The 26,032-nt window shown below is 45.2% G+C and overlaps 1 protein-coding gene across 8 annotated transcripts in view; it reads right to left on the bottom strand.

Moving 5' to 3' along the window:
• The window catches only part of LOC129857337 (t-SNARE domain-containing protein 1-like), a 179,998-nt gene that overhangs the window by 18,064 nt on the left and 135,902 nt on the right, over nt 1–26,032 (bottom strand). For 6 of the 8 annotated variants that reach the window (XR_008759896.1, XM_055925481.1, XM_055925483.1 and 3 more), the window contains one exon: nt 22,014–22,123. Coding sequence is in view for 7 of the 8 variants with exons in the window: in XM_055925481.1 (XP_055781456.1) it covers nt 22,028–22,123 (96 nt within the window). In the remaining variant the exon portion in view is untranslated. The other 2 variants (XM_055925485.1, XM_055925486.1) reach the window with 2 other exon arrangements.

Raw genomic sequence — 26,032 nt, 5'->3', positions numbered from 1 at the left:
CTGACATGGAGTCAGATTTGAGAAACGTTGGCCACTTTTCTGAAGTCATTTAAACGGGCACTGTCGTTGCTATGACTATACGGACACTTCTTACGTCTTCCCCTGGATGCCTTTACGTGATGACGATTCCAACGGGCTCGATTGCTCGTTCACAGGCCCTACAAATGAAAAAAACCTTTAGCTAGCAAGTCTTTTCTTGCTGCGTAACGCGCGTGGAAGACACCGACCCTCTCCTGTTCCAAGCATTAGTTTAGCCTGTTATATTTCTCCGGTCATCTTTTCACTCGTTATAGGAGTTACAAACATCACAAAGTAGTTAATTTAAAGCGTTTTATAGCAATTTATATCCGTTTAGTGCGATTTTGTGACATTTATTTTTGCAACGATGTGAAAAGTTGGACACGCTTTTCAGTTCATCCCGAACGTAGTTGACATTTCCACATGGCAAGAGGACAGCTTTCCACCAAAAGACGATTTCTCCCAAGAAAGGATCCTTTGCCCAAGATACTGATGGAAGAACAGCTCAAGGTAGGACATTTTTATTATGATAAATCGTGTTTCTGTCGAAACATTTTAGTGGCTTAGGACGCCATGTTTTTTGACGTAGCTTCGCTTGGCGCAAACTGTATTGAAAAGTAAGGATAAATTAAAAAATGTAATAACGCAATTGTATTAAGAATTAAATTGTCTATCAATCCCTGTCCACCCTATATTTTTTAGTCACGTTTATGAGTATTTATGTATAAGAGTAGATCACTGTCTAAGTGGCGCAAGGACAAATTCTGACCAGCCGAGTTACATTTCACATTGTCTAACCATGATTTTGGTGGCTAAATATAAACATTTTCGATCAAACTGTATATGCATGTTGTAATGTGATGTTACAGGAGTGTCATCGGAAGAATTCTGAGAAGGTTAGTGAAAAAATTAATATCTTTTGGCGATGTTGACTTTTATCGCTCACTTTGGCTAGAATCAATGCTGGGCTGCTAATTGCTATGTGCTAAGCTAATATAACGATTTATTGTGTTTTCGCTGTAAGACACTTAGAAAATCTGAAATATTGTCTGTATTCACAGGATCTGTGTCTTTCGATTCGTGTATGCTGTGTATTTTTACGAAATGTTTGATGATTAGTAGTTAGGTAAACACGTTGCTCATTGTAATTATTCTAGTCCATTTGTGATGGTGGGTGCAATTGTAAACTATGCCATATACCTGAAATATGCACTTTTTTCTAACAAAACCTATCCCATACCATAAATATGTTATCAGACTGTCATCTAATGAGTTTTTTTGTTGGTTAGGGGCTATAAATATCTTAGTTTAGCCGAATTGGTGATGGCTACTGGTGTTGGTGGACAAATAAAAGATGGTGGAATATGCTAATGTGTTTTTAGGTAATAGATGTACATCTTTACATATTGTGTCTTCCCTGTAAAACATTTTAAAAATCGGAAATGTTGACTGGATTCATAAGATCTGTGTCTTTCATTAGCTGTATTGGACTTTAATGTGTGAAAGTTAAATATTTAAAAAAAATATTTTTTTTGAATTTCGCGGCACTGGTTTTTCAGTGGGGGGGGGGGGGGTGTGCCGCTAGCGCCACGCTGATCCTAGACAGGTTAAGTTGATAAAAATACCTAACACAACATTAGGTGATAATATATGTATTATTATGGATTTATAATCAGCAATAACGGGGAGGTCATTTTGGAGCGGGAACACAGAACGAATGAACATGAAACGACAGGAGGGTTAAAAGATAAGCTCCTGTAGGCTGCCGATGCACGTTCATCCACTCAGAAAATAATTCCAGCATCCAAACCCCAACAGTGCACTGTTCACCTGCATTTTGATGAATGGAAAGCGACATCTGTTACGAAACGCCTATAAGAATTGTAATGACATTCGGCGATTGTCATTAGGCCTATACTTGTAGCGTGAATTGACGCATTCACTTTTGTCCACTTGCGCCTCGGTCTTGACTACTCATCTCCGCCTTGTCCGTGTGTCTCGGCCACTCATCTCGGCCTTGTCTATGCGTGTCTCGGCCACTCGTCTCCGCCTTGTCCGTGTGTCTCGGCCACTCGTCTCCGCCTTGTCCGTGTGTCTCGGCCACTCGTCTCCGCCTTGTCCGTGTGTCTCGGCCACTCGTCTCCGCCTTGTCCGTGTTTGGCCACTCATCTCGGCCTTGTCTATGCGTGTCTCGGCCACTCGTCTCCGCCTTGTCCGTGTGTCTCGGCCACTCGTCTCCACCTTGTCCGTGTGTCTCGGCCATTCGTCTCCGCCTTGTCCGTGTGTCTCAGCCACTCATCTCCGCCTTGTCCATGCGTGTCTCGGCCACTCGTCTCCACCTTGTCCGTGTGTCTCGGCCACTCGTCTCCACCTTGTCCGTGTGTCTCGGCCACTCGTCTCCACCTTGTCCGTGTGTCTCGGCCACTCGTCTCCGCCTTGTCCGTGTGTCTCAGCCACTCATCTCCGCCTTGTCCATGCGTGTCTCGGCCACTCGTCTCCACCTTGTCCGTGTGTCTCAGCCACTCGTCTCCACCTTGTCCGTGTGTCTCGGCCACTCGTCTCCACCTTGTCCGTGTGTCTCGGCCACTCGTCTCCACCTTGTCCGTGTGTCTCGGCCACTCGTCTCCACCTTGTCCGTGTGTCTCGGCCACTCGTCTCCACCTTGTCCGTGTGTCTCGGCCACTCATCTCCACCTTGTCCGTGTGTCTCGGCCACTCATCTCAGCCTTGTCCGTGTGTCTCGGCCACTCATCTCAGCCTTGTCCGTGTGTCTCGGCCACTCATCTCAGCCTTGTCCGTGTGTCTCGGCCACTCGTCTCCACCTTGTCCGTGTGTCTCGGCCACTCATCTCAGCCTTGTCCATGCGTGTCTCGGCCACTCGTCTCCACCTTGTCCATGCGTGTCTCGGCCACTCATCTCCACCTTGTCCATGCGTGTCTCGGCCACTCATCTCAGCCTTGTCTATGCATGTCTCAGCCACTCATCTCCGCCTTGGCAAAATGTAAGTGTTCTGATCGAACAACAACACAGTTCGGAGCATATACCGCCCGGTTTCAAGTCAATTTGCTGATTTTTTACGAGGCTGACATGCAGTAATGTTAAACAATGGTGTAATAGTCTATAGTTTTTTGACATATTGTGTTAATTGTGATAGGCTCATGATTTACCATTACAGCGTACCCCTACTATTTATTTTGCTGGGCCGTAGTACCGGACCGTACCAGCTTACTTTCACCCCTGAGTATAATTGTTTAAAGCAATATGACAATTATACTTTTTTTTAAATTCAAGGGTACTTTTGAGATTGAATAAATTAACGTGAAATGTTTATACATACTCCATATTTTAGAGTACAGGTGGTATGTATAATTCTAAAAAGGGCCACTTAAATCATAATTTTGTCTTTACAAATGCAAAAAGCATATCAATCTTCCCTCCTCCCAATGAAGTTTCTATGTGGGAATTGCCAGAACAGAGATACCAAAAATATTTACGGGCCTTCCTGGCATGGAATTGCCCGCATTACGTGTAAGAAATGTTTTTCTGGTAAAATGTTTTGCTTGAAAACTGTTTCATTGGTCATCTTTCCTGTCTGAGGGTGTCATTAAGTAATATTTTCCCACCTGTCTGAACATAAGGGTTCTCTATTAATGGTAATATTCAAATTACGTAATAACTCCCCACTTCAGAGTACTTTCATAAGTGACTATTTTATTTAAAAAATATATTAAAAAATCTTGTCTCATCTTTGCAATGTCACGTTGTTGCTGGATCCCTGTTCTGTGTTGTCAACTTAGCTTTTTAAATCATTTGAATAAGCCTCTTTCAGTATGAGCCTGTCTGCAGTGTTTCATTATAGTGAGGAAAGCAGCTTTGGATGCTAAATTTAACATGGATCTGCTGCATTAATTCTTTCATATTTATCAGAAGAAAAAAGTGCTTGAAATGTGGCTTCATCCGTGTTGGAAATTCAGCAAGAAAGCTGTGTGAACACATAAGTTCTAAACAGCTTTTACACCTCATTTGATCCCTGAAACTCCCATACTTCAGATTATGATTATCAATATTTTTATTGTATTGAAATACACATTTCTCCTGCAGCACAGCTCAGAAATGCCTTAATATTGTGGAAAATAATTCAATGTATTGTCAACTCCATTTCTGTATATTAAAAAATACTATTGGCATTGTGAACTATAGAACACTGGAGAATAAATTCAAGATGACAGTGAATATTTGAGAATCAACACTAAACTAAATAAAAGCTGCATTAGGAACATTCAATAAGTTGCAAAAACATATCAAAGTAACACATTGTTCCCTTGAGGAAGCAAGGAGACTGTCAGTGATGTACTATTCAGAAAAGGATGAGCACAAGAGATACATAAAATCACATTGGCAGCTGCACAGTTCCTCCTCTCTTATCTCCACTGACTAGACTAGACTCGTTTTGACTCGTTTTGACTGAATAAGGAAGCGTGTGTGAAAACAGTGAAGCTAGCTATGTCACCCACCATCTAGCCTGTTGCAACAATGACTGCTAGCCAGTCACAGTCTGTCTGGTACTTTCATATCATAGTATTTCAGTAGCGCTGTCTGGGACACGAAAGGTACGGACTAGAGGCATGGGTTCTCACAACCTCACCCAAGGCCTAAAATACATTACTTCAATCATTTTCTTCTGACCCAAAACAGGACAACTGTTTTGGGACATACAACAATCCTTGCGATATAACCAAGCATCCATTTCAGATTCATATGTATTTTTTTCACAAGCTTGACCCTGATTTACAGCTATCTGGCTGTCTATCTCTTGGCACCGTGTGGAGCTTCAAAGATATCCTTACCTTCTGTCAGATATAAAGACTATGGTACACATTTAGTCCAGAGTGTGTGGAGGGCTCTCTTTTTACCTATGTGGCATACTTAGCATCTGAGGTATAGTTACTGTATGTTCTGTCTTGGTAATACACTGTTTGGTTAAGAGTCAGAGAGATACTGGTTTTGTTCCAATATCCACAATACTATACCAGTCAATATGAATAATCACTGTATTGGCAATGCATTTGAAGGGGTAGCTGCAAGTCAATAGACATGTTGCAAACATCTTACTGGTAGTCTACTCATAGTTTAAATCAAGTGTTACCTGAGGATCAGATGTGGATGAATGCTGGGACTATACTCCTGCATTAATGAAGCGCTATTAAACTGAGCGGTCACCTTCTCCCAGCCTACCCGATGATCCACTTAAAGCTAGGGGTCCGGGCCCTGTAGGCCTCTTCAGTTTTGCCACCCTCCATCACAAATGGTCTGAGCTTACTTTATAATTGCCTATGCCAATAACATACGCAGCTGTTCAGCCTGACTGCATGTGGTGCAGAATGAAGGAACCAAGGAAGGGAGGAAAAGTGTAAAGGCATCCTGAAGTTTAGACGGATAGGACAGTAAATACCCAAAGGCAGATATATAGGCGTCTTCTCTCTCCTCTCACAAAATGGAAAGAATGAATATCTGAAATTAGTAAAATTAGGAAGGACTGTGATGTAATGTTCCTCCATTTTGTGAGAAGGACTGTGTCTACATTTGAAATGGCACCCATTTGGGGGACTAATTAGTGCACTATAACGGAAATGGGGTGCAATTGGGTATGAAACCTGTGTACTCCTTTGGGTGAGGGTAGCCCATGTGGAGGGAAATGCACATGTACAAGATCTGTAAAATAAAATAAATAGGAAAAACACATGTGAGCAGAGTTGCTGTTTGATAGAGGGAATCTGCCTCCTTACTGAAGGCTTGGGCACTGATCCCAGGCCAGTAGAAAACCCCGCTGAGCTGTGTCCCAGTAGGGGACCTCAGATCTGTTAAGTTAGAGGCCTACGGGTGGGTTGACCAAAACCACATGCCAACCAAACAGGCACAGAGCTGTATGAGGAAGATTGGGCTGAGAAAGACACCTCTAGGTGTGTGTGTATGTGCATGTGTGCGTGTGCATGTGTGTGCATGCCTGTGTGCATGTGTGTGTGTCATTGTGTACAATGTTGCTCTCATCAGGGAGAAATCACTCAAATATAGTAAAAAATAAAAATTGTCTCTCCTCAGGGAGAAATCACTCAAATATAGTAAATGGACGTGAACAGATGCCTTGGATGTGTACACATGAAAAAACATGAAAAATGAGGAGCCGGTAGAGGACAGTGAGAATGTATCAGCTAAACTCACAGAAATAGTTGCATGTACATCAAACAACCAAAGATAAAACGTCTCAGATTATCAGTGACATTTACATGTCAGAAATGATAAGGGAGTATTGCATCCGTGTTGGCAAATTGTAATTTAAATCAACCACTTTCAAAAGATTTGGAACATGTGCTTTGCCAATGGCACAACATACAAAGCTTTTGACCAGGATGAAGAAATATGGTCCTACTTGTGACAAATGACATTTACTGTGGATGTGTAGTCTAGCCTATGCAAAACATATATCTTTTTAAAATCTGAATCACTCCGACAAACACCTTCTGTGATTTGAGGGGGAGCATCACAGAATAGCTCTCTTTGTGGGAATAAATGTTATCAACAACAGTTAACGCATCAAAAAGCTGATTGTCTCTCATACAGTATGCAACCATCCACTGCAGCAGGCAGGAGAGGCTAATAAAGCTTCTCTGTATCTATCTGTCAGCGGCGTCACCATTCACACACACACACAACAATAAAACATTCATCATCTCACTCTCAATGCAGCCAGAGCAAAGGGAGGTACCTCTAGCAACACAAGAAAGAGGAATAGGCAACATGGGTTAATACAGGGTTCATTTAGTATGGTGTAGCAGCCTACAGTGCCTTCAAAAAATATTGACACCTCTTGACTTTTTACACATGTTGATGTGTTGCAGCCTGCATTTAAAACCAATTAAACGTGTGTGTTTTTTGTCACTGGCCTGTGTTTTTTCGAAATGTGTACAAATGAATTAAAAATAAAACAGTTAAATGTCTTAAGTCAATAAGTATCAACTGCTTTGTTATGGCAAGACTAAATAAGTTCAGGAGTAAACACATGCTTAACAAGTCACATAATGAGTTCATAATAAGTTGCACTCTGTGTGCAATAATAGTGTTTAACATGATTTTTGAATGACTACCTCATCTCTGTACGCCACACATGTAATTATCTGTAAGGTCCCTCAGTCAAGCAGTGAATTTCAAACACAGATTCATCCACAAAGACCAGGGAGGTTTCCATGCCTCACAAGGAAGGGTGCCTATTGGTAGCTTGATAAAAAACACATAAAACAGACACTGAATATCCTTTTGAGCATGGTGAAGTTATTAATTACACTTTGGATGGTGTATCAATACACCCAGTCACTACAAAGATACAGCCGTCCTTCCTAACTCATTTGCCGGAGAGGAAAGAAGCCGCTCAGGGATTTCACCATGAGGCCAATGGTGACTTTCAAACAGTTACTGAGTTTAATGGCTGTGACAGGAGAAAACTGAAGATGGGTCAACAACACAGTAGTTACTCCACCATAATTGACAGAGTGAAAAGAAGGAAGCTTCTACAGAATAAACTTATTGCAAAACATGCGTCCTGTTTGCAAGGGCGTCGTTAAGAGGGGGGGAAACATAAATTATTCATGGGGCCCTAGCCTGATAGGGGCTCCTAAATGTTAAGAAAATTATTTGTTTATCATTTAAACATTGTTAGACAAACAAATCTGTGATGAAAATTAAAACGTATAACCATAATCAGATCCAGCATCTCTACCCAACCATCCTGTTTGTACCCCCCACCCTCCCATAATGCACATGGTTTGGTCCATTCTCCACGAGGAGCAAAAAAAAATACAACTGATCTGACAGATGCTCCGGCATGTAGACTAAGCATTCACGAGAGATAACCACTAAAAATTTAATTTTTGAGGGGGGCCTTGTAACGGTTTTCTTCGTCCACCTCTGACGAGGAGTAAGAAATGTCGGACCAATGCACAGCGTGGTATGTGTCCATAATATATTTTAATGATACAAACGAACACAGAAACAAAACAATAAACGATATGTGAAAATACAAACCGAAACAGTTCCGTTTGGGACAACCACTGAACGGAAAATAACCACCCACGAAACCCAGGTGGAAAAGGCTACCTAAATATGATTCTCAATCAGAGACAACTAACGACACCTGCCTCTGATTGAGAATCATACCGGGCCAAACGAAAAAACAAACATAGAAAAACAAACATAGATAACCCACCCGACTCACGCCCTGACCACACTAAAACAAAGAAATAACAAAAGAACTAGGGTCAGAACGTGACAGCACCCCCCCAAGGTGTGGCCGCAAAACCTGAACCTATAGGGGAGGGTCTGGGTGGGCATCTGTCCGCGGTGGCGGCCCTGGCGCGGGACGTGGACCCCACTCCACCATAGTCTTAGTCCGCTTCAATTGCGTCTTTAGAGTGGCGACCCTCGCCGCCGACCTTGGCCTGGGGACCCTAATAAATGGCCCCACTGGACTGAGGGGCTGCTCCGGACTGAGGGGCAGTTCAGGACTGAGGGGCAGCTCCGGCCTAAGGGGCAGCTCAGGACTGAAGGGCAGCTCAGGACTGAAGGGCAGCTCCGGACTGAAGGGCAGCTCCGGACTGATTGACAGCTCCGGACTGACGGGCAGCTCTGAAAGCTCCGGACTGGCGGGCGGCTCTGGCAGCTCCTGACTGGCGGGCGGCTCTGGCAGCTCCTGACTGGCGGGCGGCTCTGGCAGCTCCTGACTGACGGGCGGCTCTGGCAGCTCCTGACTGACGGGTAGCTCAGGCAGCTCAGGACAGACGGGCGGCTCAGGCGGCGCTGGACAGACGGACGGCTCAAGCGGCGCTGGACAAACGGACGGCTCAGGCGGCGCTGGACAGACGGACGGCTCAGGCGGCGCTGGACAGACGGACGGCTCAGGCGACGCTGGACTGGAGGGAGACTCAGGTGACGCTGGACTGCAGGACGGCTCAGGCGGCGCTGGACTGGAGGGAGACTCAGGCGACACTGGACAGACGGACGGCTCAGGCGACGCTGGACTGGAGCGAGACTCAGGCGGCGCTGGACTGGAGGGAGACTCAGGCGGCGCTGGACTGGAGGGAGACTCAGGCGGCGCTGGACTGGAGGGAGACTCAGGCGGCGCTGGACTGGAGGGAGACTCAGGCGATGCTGGACAGGAGGAAGACTCAGGCAGCGCTGGACAGGTGGGAGCACCTGTAGTGAGGAGACGGAGAGACAGCCTGGTGCGGGGGGCTGCCACCAGAGGGCTGGTGTGTGGAGGTGGCACCGGATAGACCAGACCGTGAAGGCGCACTGCAGGTCTTGAGCACCGAACCTGCCCAACCCTACCTGGCTGAATGCTCCCCGTAGCCAAGCCAGTGCGGCGAGGTGGAATAGGCTGCACTGTGCTGTGCTGCCGAACCGGGGACTCCATGCGTAGGGCTGGTGCCATGTACCCCGGCCCGAGGAGACGCACTGGAGACCAGATGCGTTGAGCCGGCTTCATGGCACCTGGCTCGATGCCCACTCTAGCCCGGCCGATACGAGGCGCTGCTATGTACCGCACCGGGCTATGCCTGCTCACCGGGGACACCGTGCGCCTCACGGCATAACACAGTGCCTTCCCGGTCCCTCTCTCTCCAAGGCAAGCACGGGGAGTTGGCTCAGGTCTCCTACCTGGCTTAGCCACACTCCCCGTGTGCCTCCCCCCAATACATTTTTTGGGGCTGCCTCTCTGGCTTCCAGCCGCGCTTATGTGCAGCCTCCTCATACCACCGCCTCTCCGCTTTCGCTGCCTCCAGCTCAGCTTTGGGGCGGCGATACTCTCCAGCCTGTGCCCAGGGTCCCTTGCCGTCCAGAATCTCCCCCCAGCTCCAAGAGTCCTGCGATCGCTGCTGCTGCTGCTTTTGCCCGTTACCGCGCTGCTTGGTCCTTTCTTGGTGGGTGGTTCTGTAACGGTTTTCTTCATCCTCCTCTGACGAGGAGTAAGAAATGTCGGACCAATGCGCAGCGTGGTATGTGTCCATAATATATTTTAATGATACAAACAAACACAGAAACAAAACAATAAACGATACGTGAAAATACAAGCCGAAACAGTTCCGTGTGGGACAAACACTGACACGGAAAATAACCACCCACGAAAACCAGGTGGAAAAAGGCTACCTAAGTATGATTCTCAATTAGAGACAACTAACGACACCTGCCTCTGATTGAGAATCATACCAGGCCAAACGAAAAAACAAACATAGAAAAACAAACATAGATAACCCACCCAACTCACGCCTTGACCACACTAAAACAAAGAAATAACAAAAGAACTAGGGTCAGAACGTGACAGGCCTGCCGATCTGAGTAGCCTAGCTAGCCGAACTGAGTAGCCTAGCAGGCCAATATAGCTGGCTTGATAGCTTGCTAGCTACAGGTAGCTGCCTACTGTCGTGTCTCTGGCTATCATTAAATGTGAAGACTGTTATTTTATCAAATCAAATCTCTGTAATTGTTATTATGTGATTAAACTAATCATGTCAATTTAATTAACTTGGAAGTCGGGGTCCACGGAAAATATAAATAAGATTACAAAGTTATAATTTTCCGAATATAACTTTACCGTCTATAATCAATGCCCTAGACATGCTTCTTGCTACCTGCAGCCTGACAAACAAAGCCAAATCTGAGGTAAAAGGTCTGAAAAGCTACTTCATGTCTTTCAAGGCTTGAAACATTTTTTCAAGAATAATGGGCAAAGAAAAAGGGAATCGTGACAGTAGCGAAATGCTTGTGCTTCTAGTTACGACTATGCAGTAAAATCTAACAAGTAATCAAACAAATTCACAACAACTACCTTACACACAATGTACAGGGATGAATAAGAATATCTACATATAAATATATGGATGAGCGATGGCGTGCTGCATAGGCAAGATGCAGTAGATGGTGTAGAATACAGTATATACAGTTGAAGTCGGAAGTTTACATACACCTTAGCCAAATACATTTAAAAAAAAACACAATTCCTGACATTTAATCCTAGTAACAATTCCCTGTCTTAGGTCAGTTAGGATCACCACTTTATTTTAAGAGTGTGAAATGTCAGAATAATAGTAGAGAGAATTATTTATATCAGTTTTTATTTCTTATTACCAGTGAGTCTGAAGTTTACATACAACCAATAATTATTTAGTAGCATTGCCTTAAAATTGTTTAACTTGGGTCAAACGTTTCTGGAAGCCTTCCACAAGCTTCCCACAATAAGTTGGGTGAATTTTGGTCTATTCCTCCTGACAGAGCTGGTGTAACTGAGTCAGGTTTGTAGGCCTCCTTGCTCGCACACACTTTTTTCAGTTCTGCCAAAAAAGTTTCTATAGGATTAAGGTCAGGGCTTTGTGATGGCCACTCCAATACCTTGACTTTGTTGTCCTTGAGCCATTTTGCCACAACTTTGGAATTATGTTTGGGGTCATTGTCCATTTGGAAGACCAATTTGCGATCAAGCTTTAGCTTCCTGACTGATGTCTTGAGATGTTGCTTCAATATATCCACAGAATTTTCCTTCCTCAGGATGCCATCTATTTTGTGAAGTGCACCAGTCCCTCCTGCAGCAAAGCAGCCCCACAACATGATGCATGATGCAGCCCTGTTCTTCACGGTTGGGATGGGGTTCTATGGCATGCAAGCCTCCCCCTTTTTCCTCCAAACATAACGATGGTCATTATGGCCAAACAGTTCTAGTTATGTTTCATTAGACCAGAGGACATTTCTCCAAAAAGTACGATCTTTGTCCCCATGTGCAGTTATAAACCGTAGTCTGCGTTTTTTTATGGCGGTTTTGGAGCAGTGGCTTCTTTCTTGCTGAGCGGCCTTTCAGGTTATGTCAATATAGGACTCGTTTTACTGTGGAAATAGATAATTTTGTACCTGTTTCATACAGCATCTTCACAAGGTCCTTTGCTGTTGTTCTGGGATTGATTTGCACTTTTCACACCAAAGTACGTTCATCTCTAGGAGACAGAACGCATCTCCTTCCTGAGCGGTATGACGGCTGCGTGGTCCCATGGTGTTTATACTTGCGTATTACTGTTTGTACAGGTGAACGTGGTACCTTCAGGTGTTTGGAAATTGATCCCAAGGATGGACCAGACTTGTGGAGGTGTAAAAGAAAATTTCTGAGGTCTTGGCTGATTTCTTTTGATTTTCCCATCATGTCAAGCAAAGAGGCACTGGTTTTGAAGGTAGGCCTTGAAATACATCCACAGGTACACCTCCAATTGACTCAAATGATGTCAATTAGCCTATCAGAAGCTTCTAAAACCATGACATCCTTTTCTGGAATTTTCCACACTGTTTAAAGTCACAGTCAACTTAGTGTATGTGAACTTCTGACCCACTGGAATTGTGATACAGTGACTTTTAAGTGAAATAATCTGTCTGTAAACAATTGTTGGAAAAATTAGTGGTGTCATGCACAAAGTAGATGTCCTAACTGACTTGCCAAAACTATAGTTTCTTAAGAAGCAATTTGTGGCGTGGTTGAAAAATGAGTTTTAATGACTCCAACCTAAGTGTATGTAAACTTCCGACTTCAACTGTAGGTATCCCTCTTGTGCATAGAAATAGATAGACTGTATAGATCCCCTGTGGTGACAGTCTGTCGCACGTGCCGGAAGAGAAAGGGTTAACTCTCTCTGGGCTCCTTAAGAACATGAATATTCAAGACATTAATCTGATAACATAAATTATTCAGGCAAAATACTAGAAGAGGTGACAAGGTTATGGCCATCATTTGAACTAAGGTGTGGGTCTAGAAAATACCTCTTCTTTCATCTATCTCCTTTGTTTCTCTCATGATGTCTCTCCTCCTTACCTCACACTGTTTTACTTTCTTTCTCTCTTGTGTCTCTCTACCGCTCACAAGCACAATGGTCTTTCTCTGGCTCTCCACTGCTTACATCATTCTCTGCATCTTTCACTGAAGACACACAATACCACACACACTCACACATTCACACTCAGCAGCAGAAACAAATCTAGTCAGACATTTATAAAAACTGAGCAGATCTAGAAAGGATTTTGGATGTGACACTGTACTTAGCATCTAGGAATCTGCCATTCTGGGAGAAATCACTCAATCTTCATAATGTGCATAATGGACATTACCAAGGTTTACTTAAACTGTTGTCAAATTATGACCCGCTGTTACGTGAGCACTTACAGAAAGTCAGGGACGAGAAGAAAGGAGCACAACTGACTCATTACCTCAGATCTGAGAGTCAAAACGAGTTCATAGGAATATGTGGTCAAAGTGTGTTGAAAACAATACTTTATGAAAGAAAAGATGCAATCTATAACTGTGATGTGATGCAACTCCAGACGTTTCCCATACTGAGCAAAATGTGTTATTGGTGAGATATGTACACAAAGATAAAGTTCAGGGAACAGGTGAATGGGAAGTAATTGAACGTTTTCTTGAAGTTAAAGACTTTGTTAGATAGACAGGCAGCAAAATTTCTGAAATGATTTTGAGTCCATTGGAAGGGCATGGTATTGACATAGCAGATTGCCGTCTCAAGGCTATGATAATGGTGCAAATATGTCTGGGAAAGTGAATGGAGTTCAAGCACACATACTGCAAAAGAATCCACTGGCCCCATACTCACCTTGTGCCTCCCATACTCTTAATTGTGTAGGTGTACATGAAGCTCAGTCGTGCACAGAAGTATCAACCTCTTTTGGCTGTGTGAATCGTCTTTACAATCTGTTCAGTGCCAGCCCAGAGTAATGGGCCATTCTCAAGGAAAAGACTGGTTGCTGTCTTAGCTGCCTTTCCGACACGCGATGGTGTGTGCGTATTGCTGCGGTCCGACCAGTGGCAACTCATTTACTGTGTATCATCAATGCCCTAGACATGCTTCTTGCTACCTGCAGCCTGACAAACAAAGCCAAATCTGAGGCAAAAGGTCTGAAAAGCTACTTCATGTCTTTCAAGGCTTGAAACATTTTTTCAAGAATAATGGACAAAGCTCTTAGAGTCTTACCCAGAAAGAGTTACAGCTGTAATCGCTGCCAAAGGTGATTCTTACATGTATTGACCGAGGGGTGTGAATACTTATGTAAATTAGATTTTCAATACATTTGTAAAAATATCTAACAACATGTTTTCACTTTGTCATTATGGGTTATAGTGTGTAGATGGGTGAGATAAAACCAAATCTATTGAATCCATTTTGAATTCAGGCTGTAACACAACAAAATGGGAAATAGGTCAAGGGGTATACATACTTTCTGAAGGCACTGTCTGTGTGAAGATGTGCTTACGTGTTTTGTGTTTTGAGGGTGCTCAGGGTGTGCTTGTAATCCCTCTGATTGTGTTTGTGTAAACTGGAGATTCTCTATGATCAGACAGCACTGTGTCCCTGGTCCCCCGCTTGACTTGTTCTCCCGGTGTGTGTGTGTGTGTGTGTGCATATGTGTGTGTGTTTGTACAACGCTACCTGACTACTGATCAATGCACTGCAGTAGAGGGTCTCCCACAAGTGTCCATTCACATGATTCCCTGTTTGAAGCCAGTTAAGAGGAGAGTCCCATCAAATCAACCATTCCAATATAGTGTTGTAGTAGTGGTGGTGTAATATGATGATGAAAGCCTTTTTAGCCACAATGGCAACCGTTACTAGAAAGGAATACAATTGTCAGTTTTTAGAGCAAATGTGCTAATGTGTCATTATCAGACAATGTTGTCTGCAAATTGTATGCACACCACACTGATTAGTGGCCCTTTCACAGGCTAAATATATTGGGGGGACATGCACCACTATGTGGTCTGGAAAATATTAGATAAATAGGGGAAATCCATGATGTAAATGGGGCCCCGTGTGAGGAGAATCCCAGTAACTGTACCAACATCTAGATGCGTAATGATATCCAACAGTCAGTATAGCTGTTAGGATACAGACTAGACAGGCACATTTCTAGTATCCATGGTCACTGTTGATTAGACTAAACCCCTTGAAAGCTCTCTCGTTCAGCACCCCTGATTTCAGCGACCATTCCTCCCCCATACACACGAAGACCTAGTGTAGTTACAGTTAGCACATGGTGCTAACATGCACATTGAAAAATCTCACTTCCCAAATGAGTCTGTAAACAGGATGTGAAGGCGGCGTCGGCAACATCATTTGCAGAAATAAGTGTCAGGGTGCAGTTATGGCGTTATTTAGTGCACCATAAAGAGCCAGGCTATTGATTCGAGAGCAGAAGCGGCTCCACAGTTATTTCTGTCGTCGTCACTCTCATTAAACTGATGTATAGTGCTCGCTATTCTCCTCTCTGCCCATCTGCCTCTGTGTCTCTTTCAGTGTCTATACCCCCTATACTCCTCAGTGTTTGTTCATACCGGGCCATATCATCCTGTCTCTGTCCATAGTGTTCACCATTCTCATCTCTGCCTCTCTATGTTTATATATCCTCTCTAACACTCACTGTGTGTTCATAGTTCATACCTGTCAATATTTATTCTCTCTATGACTATGTAATGCTGTGCCCTTCTGTCTGTCTCTCTCTGTCTTTGTATCTCTGTCTTTCTGTCACGTCCTGACCATAGTTCTTATGTGTTTTGCTTGTTTAGTGTTGGTCAGGACGTGAGCTGGGTGGGAATTCTATGTTGTGTGTCTAGTTTGTCTGTTTCTGTGTCCAGCCTAATATGGTTCTCAATCAGAGACAGCTGTCAATCGTTGTCCCTGATTGAGAATCATATATAGGTGGCTTGTTTTGTGTTGGATTGTGGGTGGTTGTTTCCTGTCTCTGTGTTTGTATTCTGCACCAGATAGGACTGTTTCGGTTTGCCACATTTTGTTATTTTGTTCATTGTAAGTGTTCACTGTTTTTGTTTAATTAAACATGTTGAGCACTGGCTATGCTGCGTGTTGGTCCGATCCCTGTTTCACCCTCTCTTCTCGTGAAGAGAGGGAAGGCTGCCGTTACACTTTCATTATGTTTCTGTATAACATACTATAGTCTACTCCAGCTAGAGTATGTGGGAGTACTGAAAAGAGCTATACAAATATTATATTTAAAATATGATTAATATTATTATTAGGGATTATTATTATTATGTGAGAGTACTGTAGTGTAGTACTGGTACTTTCTTCAAAATTTGTCAACAGCCTCAAGGAGAATGGAAGAAGGCCACAACAAGCAACAACAATGGGAGGAAAACTGAATTTGTTGTTGGTACATACTCGGAACGCTTAATTCTGTTTAAACTCTGTGTGTTTATTTGGATCCTGTTTCTGGTACAAGAACTGGCAGACTATACCAGGCTTATGGCTGCGTCTGCTTTGGCAAGAACCCAGGCGGTTCTGCTAAGCCTGCACTCTTCCTCCTCTAAAGGGCTCAGTACACACACACACACACACAAACACACACACACACACACACACACACACACACACACACACCAACTTGAGAAATTCCATCTCATCTGTTCCAAATGATTTAGTACGAATTGCTCCACAAACCTGCAGACCCACTAGTCTGTGACCTGAGAGAATCAACGTGGGGAAGACAACTAGAGAACACCTCCCAACAGGCCTCAACCTCCAATTCAAGATGAACCAATTGGCTGTATAATACAGTGACTATGATTGTGTTTGCGTGTGGGTTTAGGTGTATTTGTGTATGTCAGACAAGAGGCCTAAATGTAATTCCATCAGTGGTAGATAAAGACGCCAGACTGTGGGTTCATTTAGATTGGTTACGTTATCATTTAAGGAAAGATGTGGTTTCCATCAACATCCAATGACATTTAATTTATCTGTTAATTATTGAATAGTGGCCAAAGTCTTCTACACTGATTCTATCCTCTGCTGGTCTGATGGTGAGGGTCTTTGTTCCTGTCACAAAACACAAAGGTTGGAAGAAATCTGTCATTTCCTGTAAAGTCAGAGAAACCTTCAACCTTTTACGGGAGCTACACAATGAGCTAACCAACCACATGAGACATTCAAGCTGCTAGATGCCAGCCTAATCATTTGAAGCACTGTGTAACGGGTGACGCTCTCCTCATCCTCGGAAGAGGTGAGGAGAGAAGGATCTTCAGACCAAAACGCAGGCTCAGGGAAATAAGCCATCTTTATTATAAATTACGATGGCACACGAAACGAAACAAAACACTTTCCAAACTACAAAATAAGAAAACGACGTTGACGCAACCTGAACATAAACTTACATAACTAAACATAAACTTACGTACAGGAAAACAGACGACATCGAAACGAAACGAAACAAACAAACGCTACAGTCCCATGTGGTACGAACAGACATACGGACACAGGAGACAATCACCCACAAACAAACAGTGAGAATGCCCTACCTAAATATGACTCTTAATTAGAGGCAAACGCAAACCACCTGCCTCTAATCAAGAGCCATACCAGGCAAACCGAAACCAACATAGAAACAGATAACATAGAATGCCCACCCAACCTCACGTCCTGACCAACTAACACACAAAAACTAACATAAATAGGTCAGGAACGTGACAGTACCCCCCCCACAAGGTGCGAACTCCGGACGCACCAGCACAAAGTCTAGGGGAGGGTCTGGGTGGGCATCTAACCACGGTGGTGGCTCAGGCTCCGGGCGCGGTTCCCACCCCACCATAATCCATCCTAGCCCCCTCCCTTCAAGAATGTCCACCCTCTTTCTTCCCCCACAAAATCCTCCTAATAACATATCTAATAATGACAATACCGGGACAGAGAGATAAACCAAGACAGAGGGATAGATAAGACTATAGAGGTAGATAAAGATAGAGAGGGAGATCAGGATAGAGGGGCAACTCCGGACTGAAAGGCAGCTCCGGACAGAGAGACAGCTCTGGACTGATAGGCAGTTCTGGGTATCTAGCCTTTTCAGGCTGAAGGGCAGCTCATGGCTGACTGACGACTCTCGACGCTCATGGCAGGCTGACGGCTCTCGACGCTCATGGCAGGCTGACGGCTCTCGACGCTCATGGCAGGCTGACGGCTCTCGACGCTCATGGCAGGCTGACGGCTCTCGACGCTCATGGCAGGCTGACGGCTCTCGACGCTCATGGCAGGCTGACGGCTCTCGACGCTCATGGCAGGCTGACGGCTCTGGCTGCTCATGGCGCTCTGACGGCTCTGGCTGCTCATGGCGCTCTGACGGCTCTGGCTGCTCATGGCGCTCTGACGGCTCTGGCTGCTCATGGCGCTCTGACGGCTCTGGCTGCTCATGGCGCTCTGACGGCTCTGGCTGCTCATGGCTCGCTGGCGGCTCTGGCAGATCCTGTCTGGTTGGCGGCTCTGGCAGATCCTGTCTGGTTGGCGGCTCTGGCAGATCCTGTCTGGTTGGCGGCTCTGGCAGATCCTGTCTGGTTGGCGGCTCTGGCAGATCCTGTCTGGTTGGCGGCTCTGGCAGATCCTGTCTGGCTGACGGCTCTAGCGGCTCCTGTCTGGCTGATGGCTCTAGCGGCTCCTGTCTGGCTGACGGCTCTGTAGGCTCATGGCAGACGGGCGGCTTTGCAGGCTCATGGCAGACGGGCAGCTTTGCAGGCTCCTGGCAGACGGATGGCTCAGATGGCGCTGGGGAGACGGATGGCTCAGATGGCGCTGGGGAGACGGATGGCTCAGATGGCGCTGGGGAGACGGATGGCTCAGATGGCGCTGGGGAGACGGATGGCTCAGATGGCGCTGGGGAGACGGATGGCTCTGGCCGGATATGGCGCACTGTAGACCTGGTGCGTGATGCCAGAACTGGAGGCACCGTGCTAATGACAAGCACCTTCCTACTAGTGCGGGGAGCAGGGACAGGGCACACTGTATTCTCAAAGCCTACTCTATCCCTGATGCGTGGTACCGGCACTGGTGACGCCGGGCTGAGGACAAGCACATCAGGATTAGTAGGGGGAGAATATACAGTGTGTACAGGGCTCTGGAGACGCACTGGTAGCTTAGTGCGTGGGGCCGGAACTGGAGGCACCGAGCTAGATACACGCACTACAGGGAGAGTGCGTGGAGGAGGAACAGGGCTCAGGATACGCACTGGTAGCCTAGTGCGTAGTGTATACACTGTAGGTACTAGGCTGGGGCGGGGAGGTGGTGCCGGAAATACCGGACCGTGGAGGCGTACTGGCACTCTTGAGCATTGAACCTGCCCAACCTTACCTGGTTGAATGCTCCCGGTTGCCCAACCAGTGCGGGGAGGTGGAATAACCCGCACCGGGCTATGTAGGCGAACCGGGGAAACCATGCGTAAGGCAGGTGCCATGTATGCCGGCCCGAGGAGACGCACTGGAGACCAGACGCGTTGAGCCGGCCTCATGACACCTGGCTCAATACCCAATCTAGCCCTCCCAGTGCGGGGAGGTGGAATAACCCGCACTGGGCTATGCACTCGTACAGGAGACACCGTGCGCTCTACTGCGTAACACGGCGCCTGCCCGTACTCCCGCTCTCCACGGTAAGCCTGGGAAGTGGGCGCAGGTCTCCTACCTGCCCTTGGCCCACTATCTCCTAGCCCCCCCCCAAGAAATTTTTGGGAATTACTTACGGGCTTTTTCGGCTTCCGTGCCAGACGCGTTCCCTCATAGCTCCGGTTCCTCTCCCAGGTAGCCTCTGCTCTCCTCAATGCCTCCACCTGTTCCCATGGGTGGCGATCCCTCCCAGCCAGGATCTCCTCCCAAGTGTAGCAACCCTTTCCATCCAAAACATCGTCCCATGTCCATTGCTCCTTTCTCTCCTGTCCCTTACTCCGTTTCGTTTTCCCTTGCCGCTTGGTCTTAGCTTGGTGGGTGATTCTGTAAAGGCTGACGCTCTCCTCATCCTCGGAAGAGGTGAGGAGAGAAGGATCTTCAGACCAAAACGCAGGCTCAGGGAAATAAGCCATCTTTATTATAAATTACGATGGCACACGAAACGAAACAAAACACTTTCCAAACTACAAAATAAGAAAACGACGTTGACGCAACCTGAACATAAACTTACATAACTAAACATAAACTTACGTACAGGAAAACAGACGACATCGAAACGAAACGAAACAAACAAACAAACACTACAGTCCCATGTGGTACGAACAGACATACGGACACAGGAGACAATCACCCACAAACAAACAGTGAGAATGCCCTACCTAAATATGACTCTTAATTAGAGGCAAACGCAAACCACCTGCCTCTAATCAAGAGCCATACCAGGCAAACCGAAACCAACATAGAAACAGATAACATAGAATGCCCACCCAACCTCACGTCCTGACCAACTAACACACAAAACCTAACATAAATAGGTCAGGAACGTGACACACTGATTATGTGAAGCTACAAGTGAACAAAAATCATTAATTGTGGTTGGAATTCCATTTCCATTTCATTGTCCAAACTGAAGAAATAAAAATGTCTGTAAAAAGATAATGTGAAGTAGCAGCAATATACAATATATTAAGAACACCTGATCTTTCAATGACATAGACTGACCAGGTGAATCCAGGTGAAAGCTATGATCCCTTATTGATGTCACTTGTTAAATCCACTTCAATCAGTGTAGATGAAGGGGAGGAGACAGGTTAAAGAAGCATTTTCAAGCATTGAGACAATTGAGACATGGATTGTGTATATGTGCCTTTCAGAGGGTGAATGGGCAAGACAAAACATGGTAGTGCCTTTGAACAGGATTTGGCAGTAGGTGTGATGTGCACCGGTTTGTGTCAAGAACTGCAACGCTGCTGGGTTTTTCATGCTCAACAGTTTCCCGTGTTTATCAGAATGGTCAGCCACCCAAGGATATCCAGCCAACTTGACACAACTGTGGGAAACCTTGGAGTCAACATGGGTCAGCATCCCTGTGGAGTGCTTTTCGGAACCTTGTAGAGTCCATGCCCCAACGAATTGAGACTGGTCGTAGAGCAAAAAGGTCCACAGTTATATGAAGATAAATCCTTTTCCCACCACATTTCCTCTTTGCAGAAAACCCTTAAACATTGATTTGCTATAAAAGCAAATATGTCAAGCTGCAACATTTTTATTGACTTTGCCGTCTTGTTGCTATGAACGTTGCTAGTCAACGTCAGTCACTTTCATAGTGTGTCCTCTGACTATGATTCCAATTATTGATCCAATTCAAGAAAGAAGCCTTCCTGCACATTACTGACAAGCCAATTAAAAAGCTGTGTTTTCGTAGAATCCCTGTACATTCTTTGAGTTGACGCTAAATCTCTTATCACAACATAAAACTATTGCCACTGAACGCATCCTTAAAAGGATACGTTAGCTTTTTCACTTGTTTTTGATAAACTTACCCCAAATAGCGATTCAGTTCTTCATCCTGGGTCGTGGATATCAAACCAAATCAAATCACATTTTATTAGTCACATGCGCCGAATACGACAGGTGTTTTACCTTACAGCGAAATGATTACTTACAAGCCCCTAAACAACAATGCAGTTTAAAAAATATGAATGTGAAATAAAAGTAACGTAATGTTCATGATGACACAATTACATGTGTACAACATCTAAAGACCTGCATCACTGTACTGAGAGCTTCCTGATTCTAAAATGAATAATTTGGGTGCTTTTGGAGCATTTGCTGATGTTTTTCAGAACCCCCTACTGCACAATGAGGATGAGGAAGTGAATCGCTGGTTGGGGTAAGTTTCTCAAAAACAAGTGAAATCTGGAAAAGAAAGTGTCTGGACCCTTCTATAACATGCCATTTACATTTGGTTTAAAAAAAGCTAAACTCTCTTTTAATGTGCAGTGCCATATTCTCAGGGTCTGCACTGCGTCTCAGGTCTTTATGCAGGTTACAATCAGAATAGAATGTCGAAATAGCAATCAATACACCAATATAGTACCTGTATAACAATATCAATACTAAGAAAAGCTCAGTTTTTTGGGCTGCTGCTGGTTTATAAACACTAGTAGTGATGGATGGTTTAGGAGGCTTACCTTTGGGGTTGGTATCATTTTCTTGCTGACACAGCAATGATGATGATGAGGAGGGTGAGGATGAAGCCTCCCGCCACCAGCATGTAACACTTCCTCTTCCTAATCTGCCTCTGTGGGTCAGATCAGATTAGATTCAATTCAATTAGAAAACTATAGAATCTGCAACATATTCAATACATACAAAAACACAAACATTTCATCTCCTCCAGGCACCCATCGTAATAGCAGGTGAAATGGCTGAAACACAATTCTGGGTTTTTGGGTTACCTTAGGTTTTTACATCAGAATGTGTTTTTAGAAAAAACTTGTCATGAAGACTTGATTTGAGTTTGGTCAAGTGCTTGGTGGTTGATTATGAGAGAAACCATTAAGAGCCAGTAGTGTCTGGTCACAGAACACAGAAACAACAATATTTTCCTTCACATACTCTCTTTCCTCTTTTTTTTTTCTAATATTGCCTGTGGTGTAATTTAAAACTTGAAATGCTTCAAGCAACTTCCCGCATAGAACACAAGCTGTGTGATCCTCTCATTTTCATTACTCTCAATGTATAGTAAAAAAAAATGAATGAATAAAAAAAAACCCTCAACTTTGGTAAATAAATAAAAATGAAAATAACTAGAATGGAGAACAGGGGTTAGAGGTATTTCTATATTTCCCTGGCTCCTAGCCTCCTCGGGCGATGGGTGATGTGTCAGAGCAGGGGTTAGAGATATTTCTATATTTCTCTGGCTCCTAGCCTCCTCAGGCGATGGGTGATGTGTCAGAGCAGGGGTTAGAGATATTTCTATATTTCTCTGGCTCCTAGCCTCCTCGGCCGATGGGTGATGTGTCAGAGCAGGGGTTAGAGATATTTCTATATTTCCCTGGCTCCTAGCCTCCTCGGGCGATGGGTGATGTGTCAGAGCAGGGGTTAGAGATGTTTCTATATTTCTCTGGCTGCTAGCCTCCTCAGGCGATGGGTGATGTGTCAGAGCAGGGGTTAGAGATATTTCTATATTTCTCTGGCTCCTAGACTCCTCAGGCGATGGGTGATGTGTCAGAGCAGGGGTTAGAGATATTTCTATATTTCTCTGGCTCCTAGCCTCCTCAGGCGATGGGTGATGTGTCAGAGCAGGGGTTAGAGATATTTCTATATTTCCCTGGCTCCTAGCCTCCTCGGGCGATGGGTGATGTGTCAGAGCAGGGGTTAGAGATATTTCTATATTTCCCTGGCTCCTAGCTTCCTCAGGCGATGGGTGATGTGTCAGAGCAGGGGTTAGAGATATTTCTATATTTCCCTGGCTCCTAGCCTCCTCAGGCAATGAGTGATGTGTCAGAGCAGCGGTTAGAGATATTTCTATATTTCCCTGGCTCCTAGCCTCCTCGGGCGATGGGTGATGTGTCAGAGTAGGGGTTAGAGATATTTCTATATTTCCCTGGCTCCTAGCCTCCTCAGGCGATAGGTGATGTGTCAGAGCAGGGGTTAGAGATATTTCTATATTTCTCTGGCTCCTAGCCTCCTCGGGCGATGGGTGATGTGTCAGAGCAGGGGTTAGAGATATTTCTATATTTCCCTGGCCCCTAGCCTCCTCGGGCGATGGGTGATGTGTCAGAGCAGGGGTTAGAGATATTTCTATATTTCCCTGGCTCCTAGCCTCCTCAGGCGATAGGTGATGTGTCAGAGCAGGGGTTAGAGATATTTCTATATTTCTCTGGCTCCTAGTCTCCTCGGGCGATGGGTGATGTGTCAGAGCAGGGGTTAGAGATATTTCTATATTTCCCTGGCTCCTAGCCTCCTCGGGCGATGGGTGATGTGTCAGAGCAGGGGTTAGAGATATTTCTATATTTCTCTGGCTCCTAGCCTCCTCGGGCGATGGGTGATGTGTCAGAGCAGGGAGGGGACACCAGAATGTTGTTTTCAAATGCTTTTTCTTTCTCTTTTTTCCTCCCCGTTTCTCCGCTACAAAGGCAGTGAGAGCGGCTGCGTTAGACCAGAGCTGGGTCTGGAGTCTTTAAATCCTGACTCGCTTCAAAGCAATTCATCTTCTGAGACTCGAAACAGGCTTTCTATGTGGAAAGAGAGAGAGAGAGAGAGAGAGAGAGAGCGAGAGAGAGAGAGAGAGAGAGAGAGAGAGAGAGAGAGAGAGAGAGAGAGAGAGAGAGAGAGAGAGAGAGAGAGAGAGGGGAAAAAAACTGCTGTCGAGTAATTTTCAGTTTAAACGTTCCACTCCACAACAATTTGCATAAGCAGTCCTGCGTCTGTGATAAGAAGATTGGTAATTTTCAAAGGCTCTGTGGGGATTGAGAATTAAAAGCCTTTCTCCGCTATCTCCTCTCTTGCAGCTGGCCACCACAGATTCCCCGGCTTCTCTCTCACATTTCCTTATAAACTGTGCCTTATAAACTTTCTCTCCCATCCTCTCTCCTTCTCCCTGCTTGAACACAGCATTCGCACAGTGCAGTCTCTCTCTCTCGCTCTCTCTCTCTCTCTCGCTCTCTCGTCCCTATTCCACTGTTATTTAGGGAGAACAGAAAAATAAATAAGGTATAGAGAGGGAAAAATGGTTTATTATAACAAAGGAACTGTTGCAGTATTTTTAAACTTGAATGTTCCAGCCACAGGGCCGTGAGAGAGAGATGGGAGAGGGAGGCACACAGAGAGCAGAGAGAGGGGGGGACTGAGACAGAACTGAGAAAAGGAAGAAATGCTCTTATCACTAATTTCCTAATCCTCAGGAGAGTGTGTCCTGTAGGCCTGTGGTTGATGACCTTGTACACTGCAGTTCCCTGGGGGGAGGAGAGGGGAGGAGAGGACTAGAGAGGATCTCCCCAGTTCTATTCCGCTCAGTCTGAATGACCAAGAACTGGACAAACCTTAACCTCAAGCATTTGGTCGATTCTTTCATTGCTGCATATGTCCCCTGTTCCCATCTCCCTATCTCTCTCGCTCCCCCTCTTTCTCTCTCTCTCTGCCGCTTGCCCACCCGCGCCCGTTCCCGCTGGCTCTCACCCCTGATCCTTTCAGTCTCAGTGTTGTCATTGTCATGGCAAGGTTCTAAGAAATCCCCTTTGTCAGCATAAAGGTCTGGTCAAGGATAAGGGTCAGCTGGGTTAGAATGAGCTAGAGAGGGGCTGAAAGAGAAATGAGCTTTATATAATATGTGGCACCTTGAATCCACTCAGTTAATCTCAGAGCCAAAGCCAGAGGAGCGGAGTAAGAGCTCTGCTGAAGAAAGCTTGGTCTCATGGTGAGGATACGTTTGAAACGGTCACAAACGGCAAAATGTTAACATATTTTTCTAGCTATACTGTAACGTTGTTTCATGTCCCCAAACATGACGATGTGGCACCAGGTATGTGTACATTCCCCAAGCATATTGCCATCTAAAGGCGTTCATGCATTTCACAACCATGCCAGGGACAGGGTATACTGCCTCAGGGTATGGGAAGCATGAGGCTACTACACTGCATCCTCACAGTCCAAGATGATCCTCACTGCGGTTATTAGCAGCTGCAAGTCATGTCAGACCGTGTGCCAGCACGCTCCAAACTCATCACCTTTTCTCTCATACAGATAGACAATCTCACATTGAGTTTCTGGGAGGGGAAAGCTATTTACCTTATGTGTGACATTAGAAATGTCTTAATAATACAATAATAATGGCAAGCAATGATTACTGACATGATATTTTTCTTCCTTTATCGCATATGGAAGAGGAAAACTAGCTGCCTCCTTTGTAATGGGATTATGTGAAATGTGTACAATCAAATTCCCAGTCAACCCTGATAATGATATATAAAAGGAGCAGCAAACAAACACTCACGGCCAGTCCTGGGACCCTCAGTGGACCTGTGACATACTCCCTGTCACGTGTCTCTGCTGCATCACCTCAGACTGCACCACAAACCCCTGCATGTCCCCGTCCCTATCCCTGTTCCTGCATCACCTCAGACTGCACCACAAACCCCTGCCTGTCCCCGTCCCCATCCCTGTTCCTGCATCACCTCAGACTGCACCACAAACCCCTGCATGTCCC

Source organism: Salvelinus fontinalis, chromosome 6 (genome assembly GCF_029448725.1).
Source record: "Salvelinus fontinalis isolate EN_2023a chromosome 6, ASM2944872v1, whole genome shotgun sequence".
In the NCBI taxonomy this organism is placed as follows: Eukaryota; Metazoa; Chordata; class Actinopteri; order Salmoniformes; family Salmonidae; genus Salvelinus; species Salvelinus fontinalis.
Note: the sequence above shows the minus strand (reverse complement) of the source record. Positions and strands in the feature narration are given on the sequence as shown.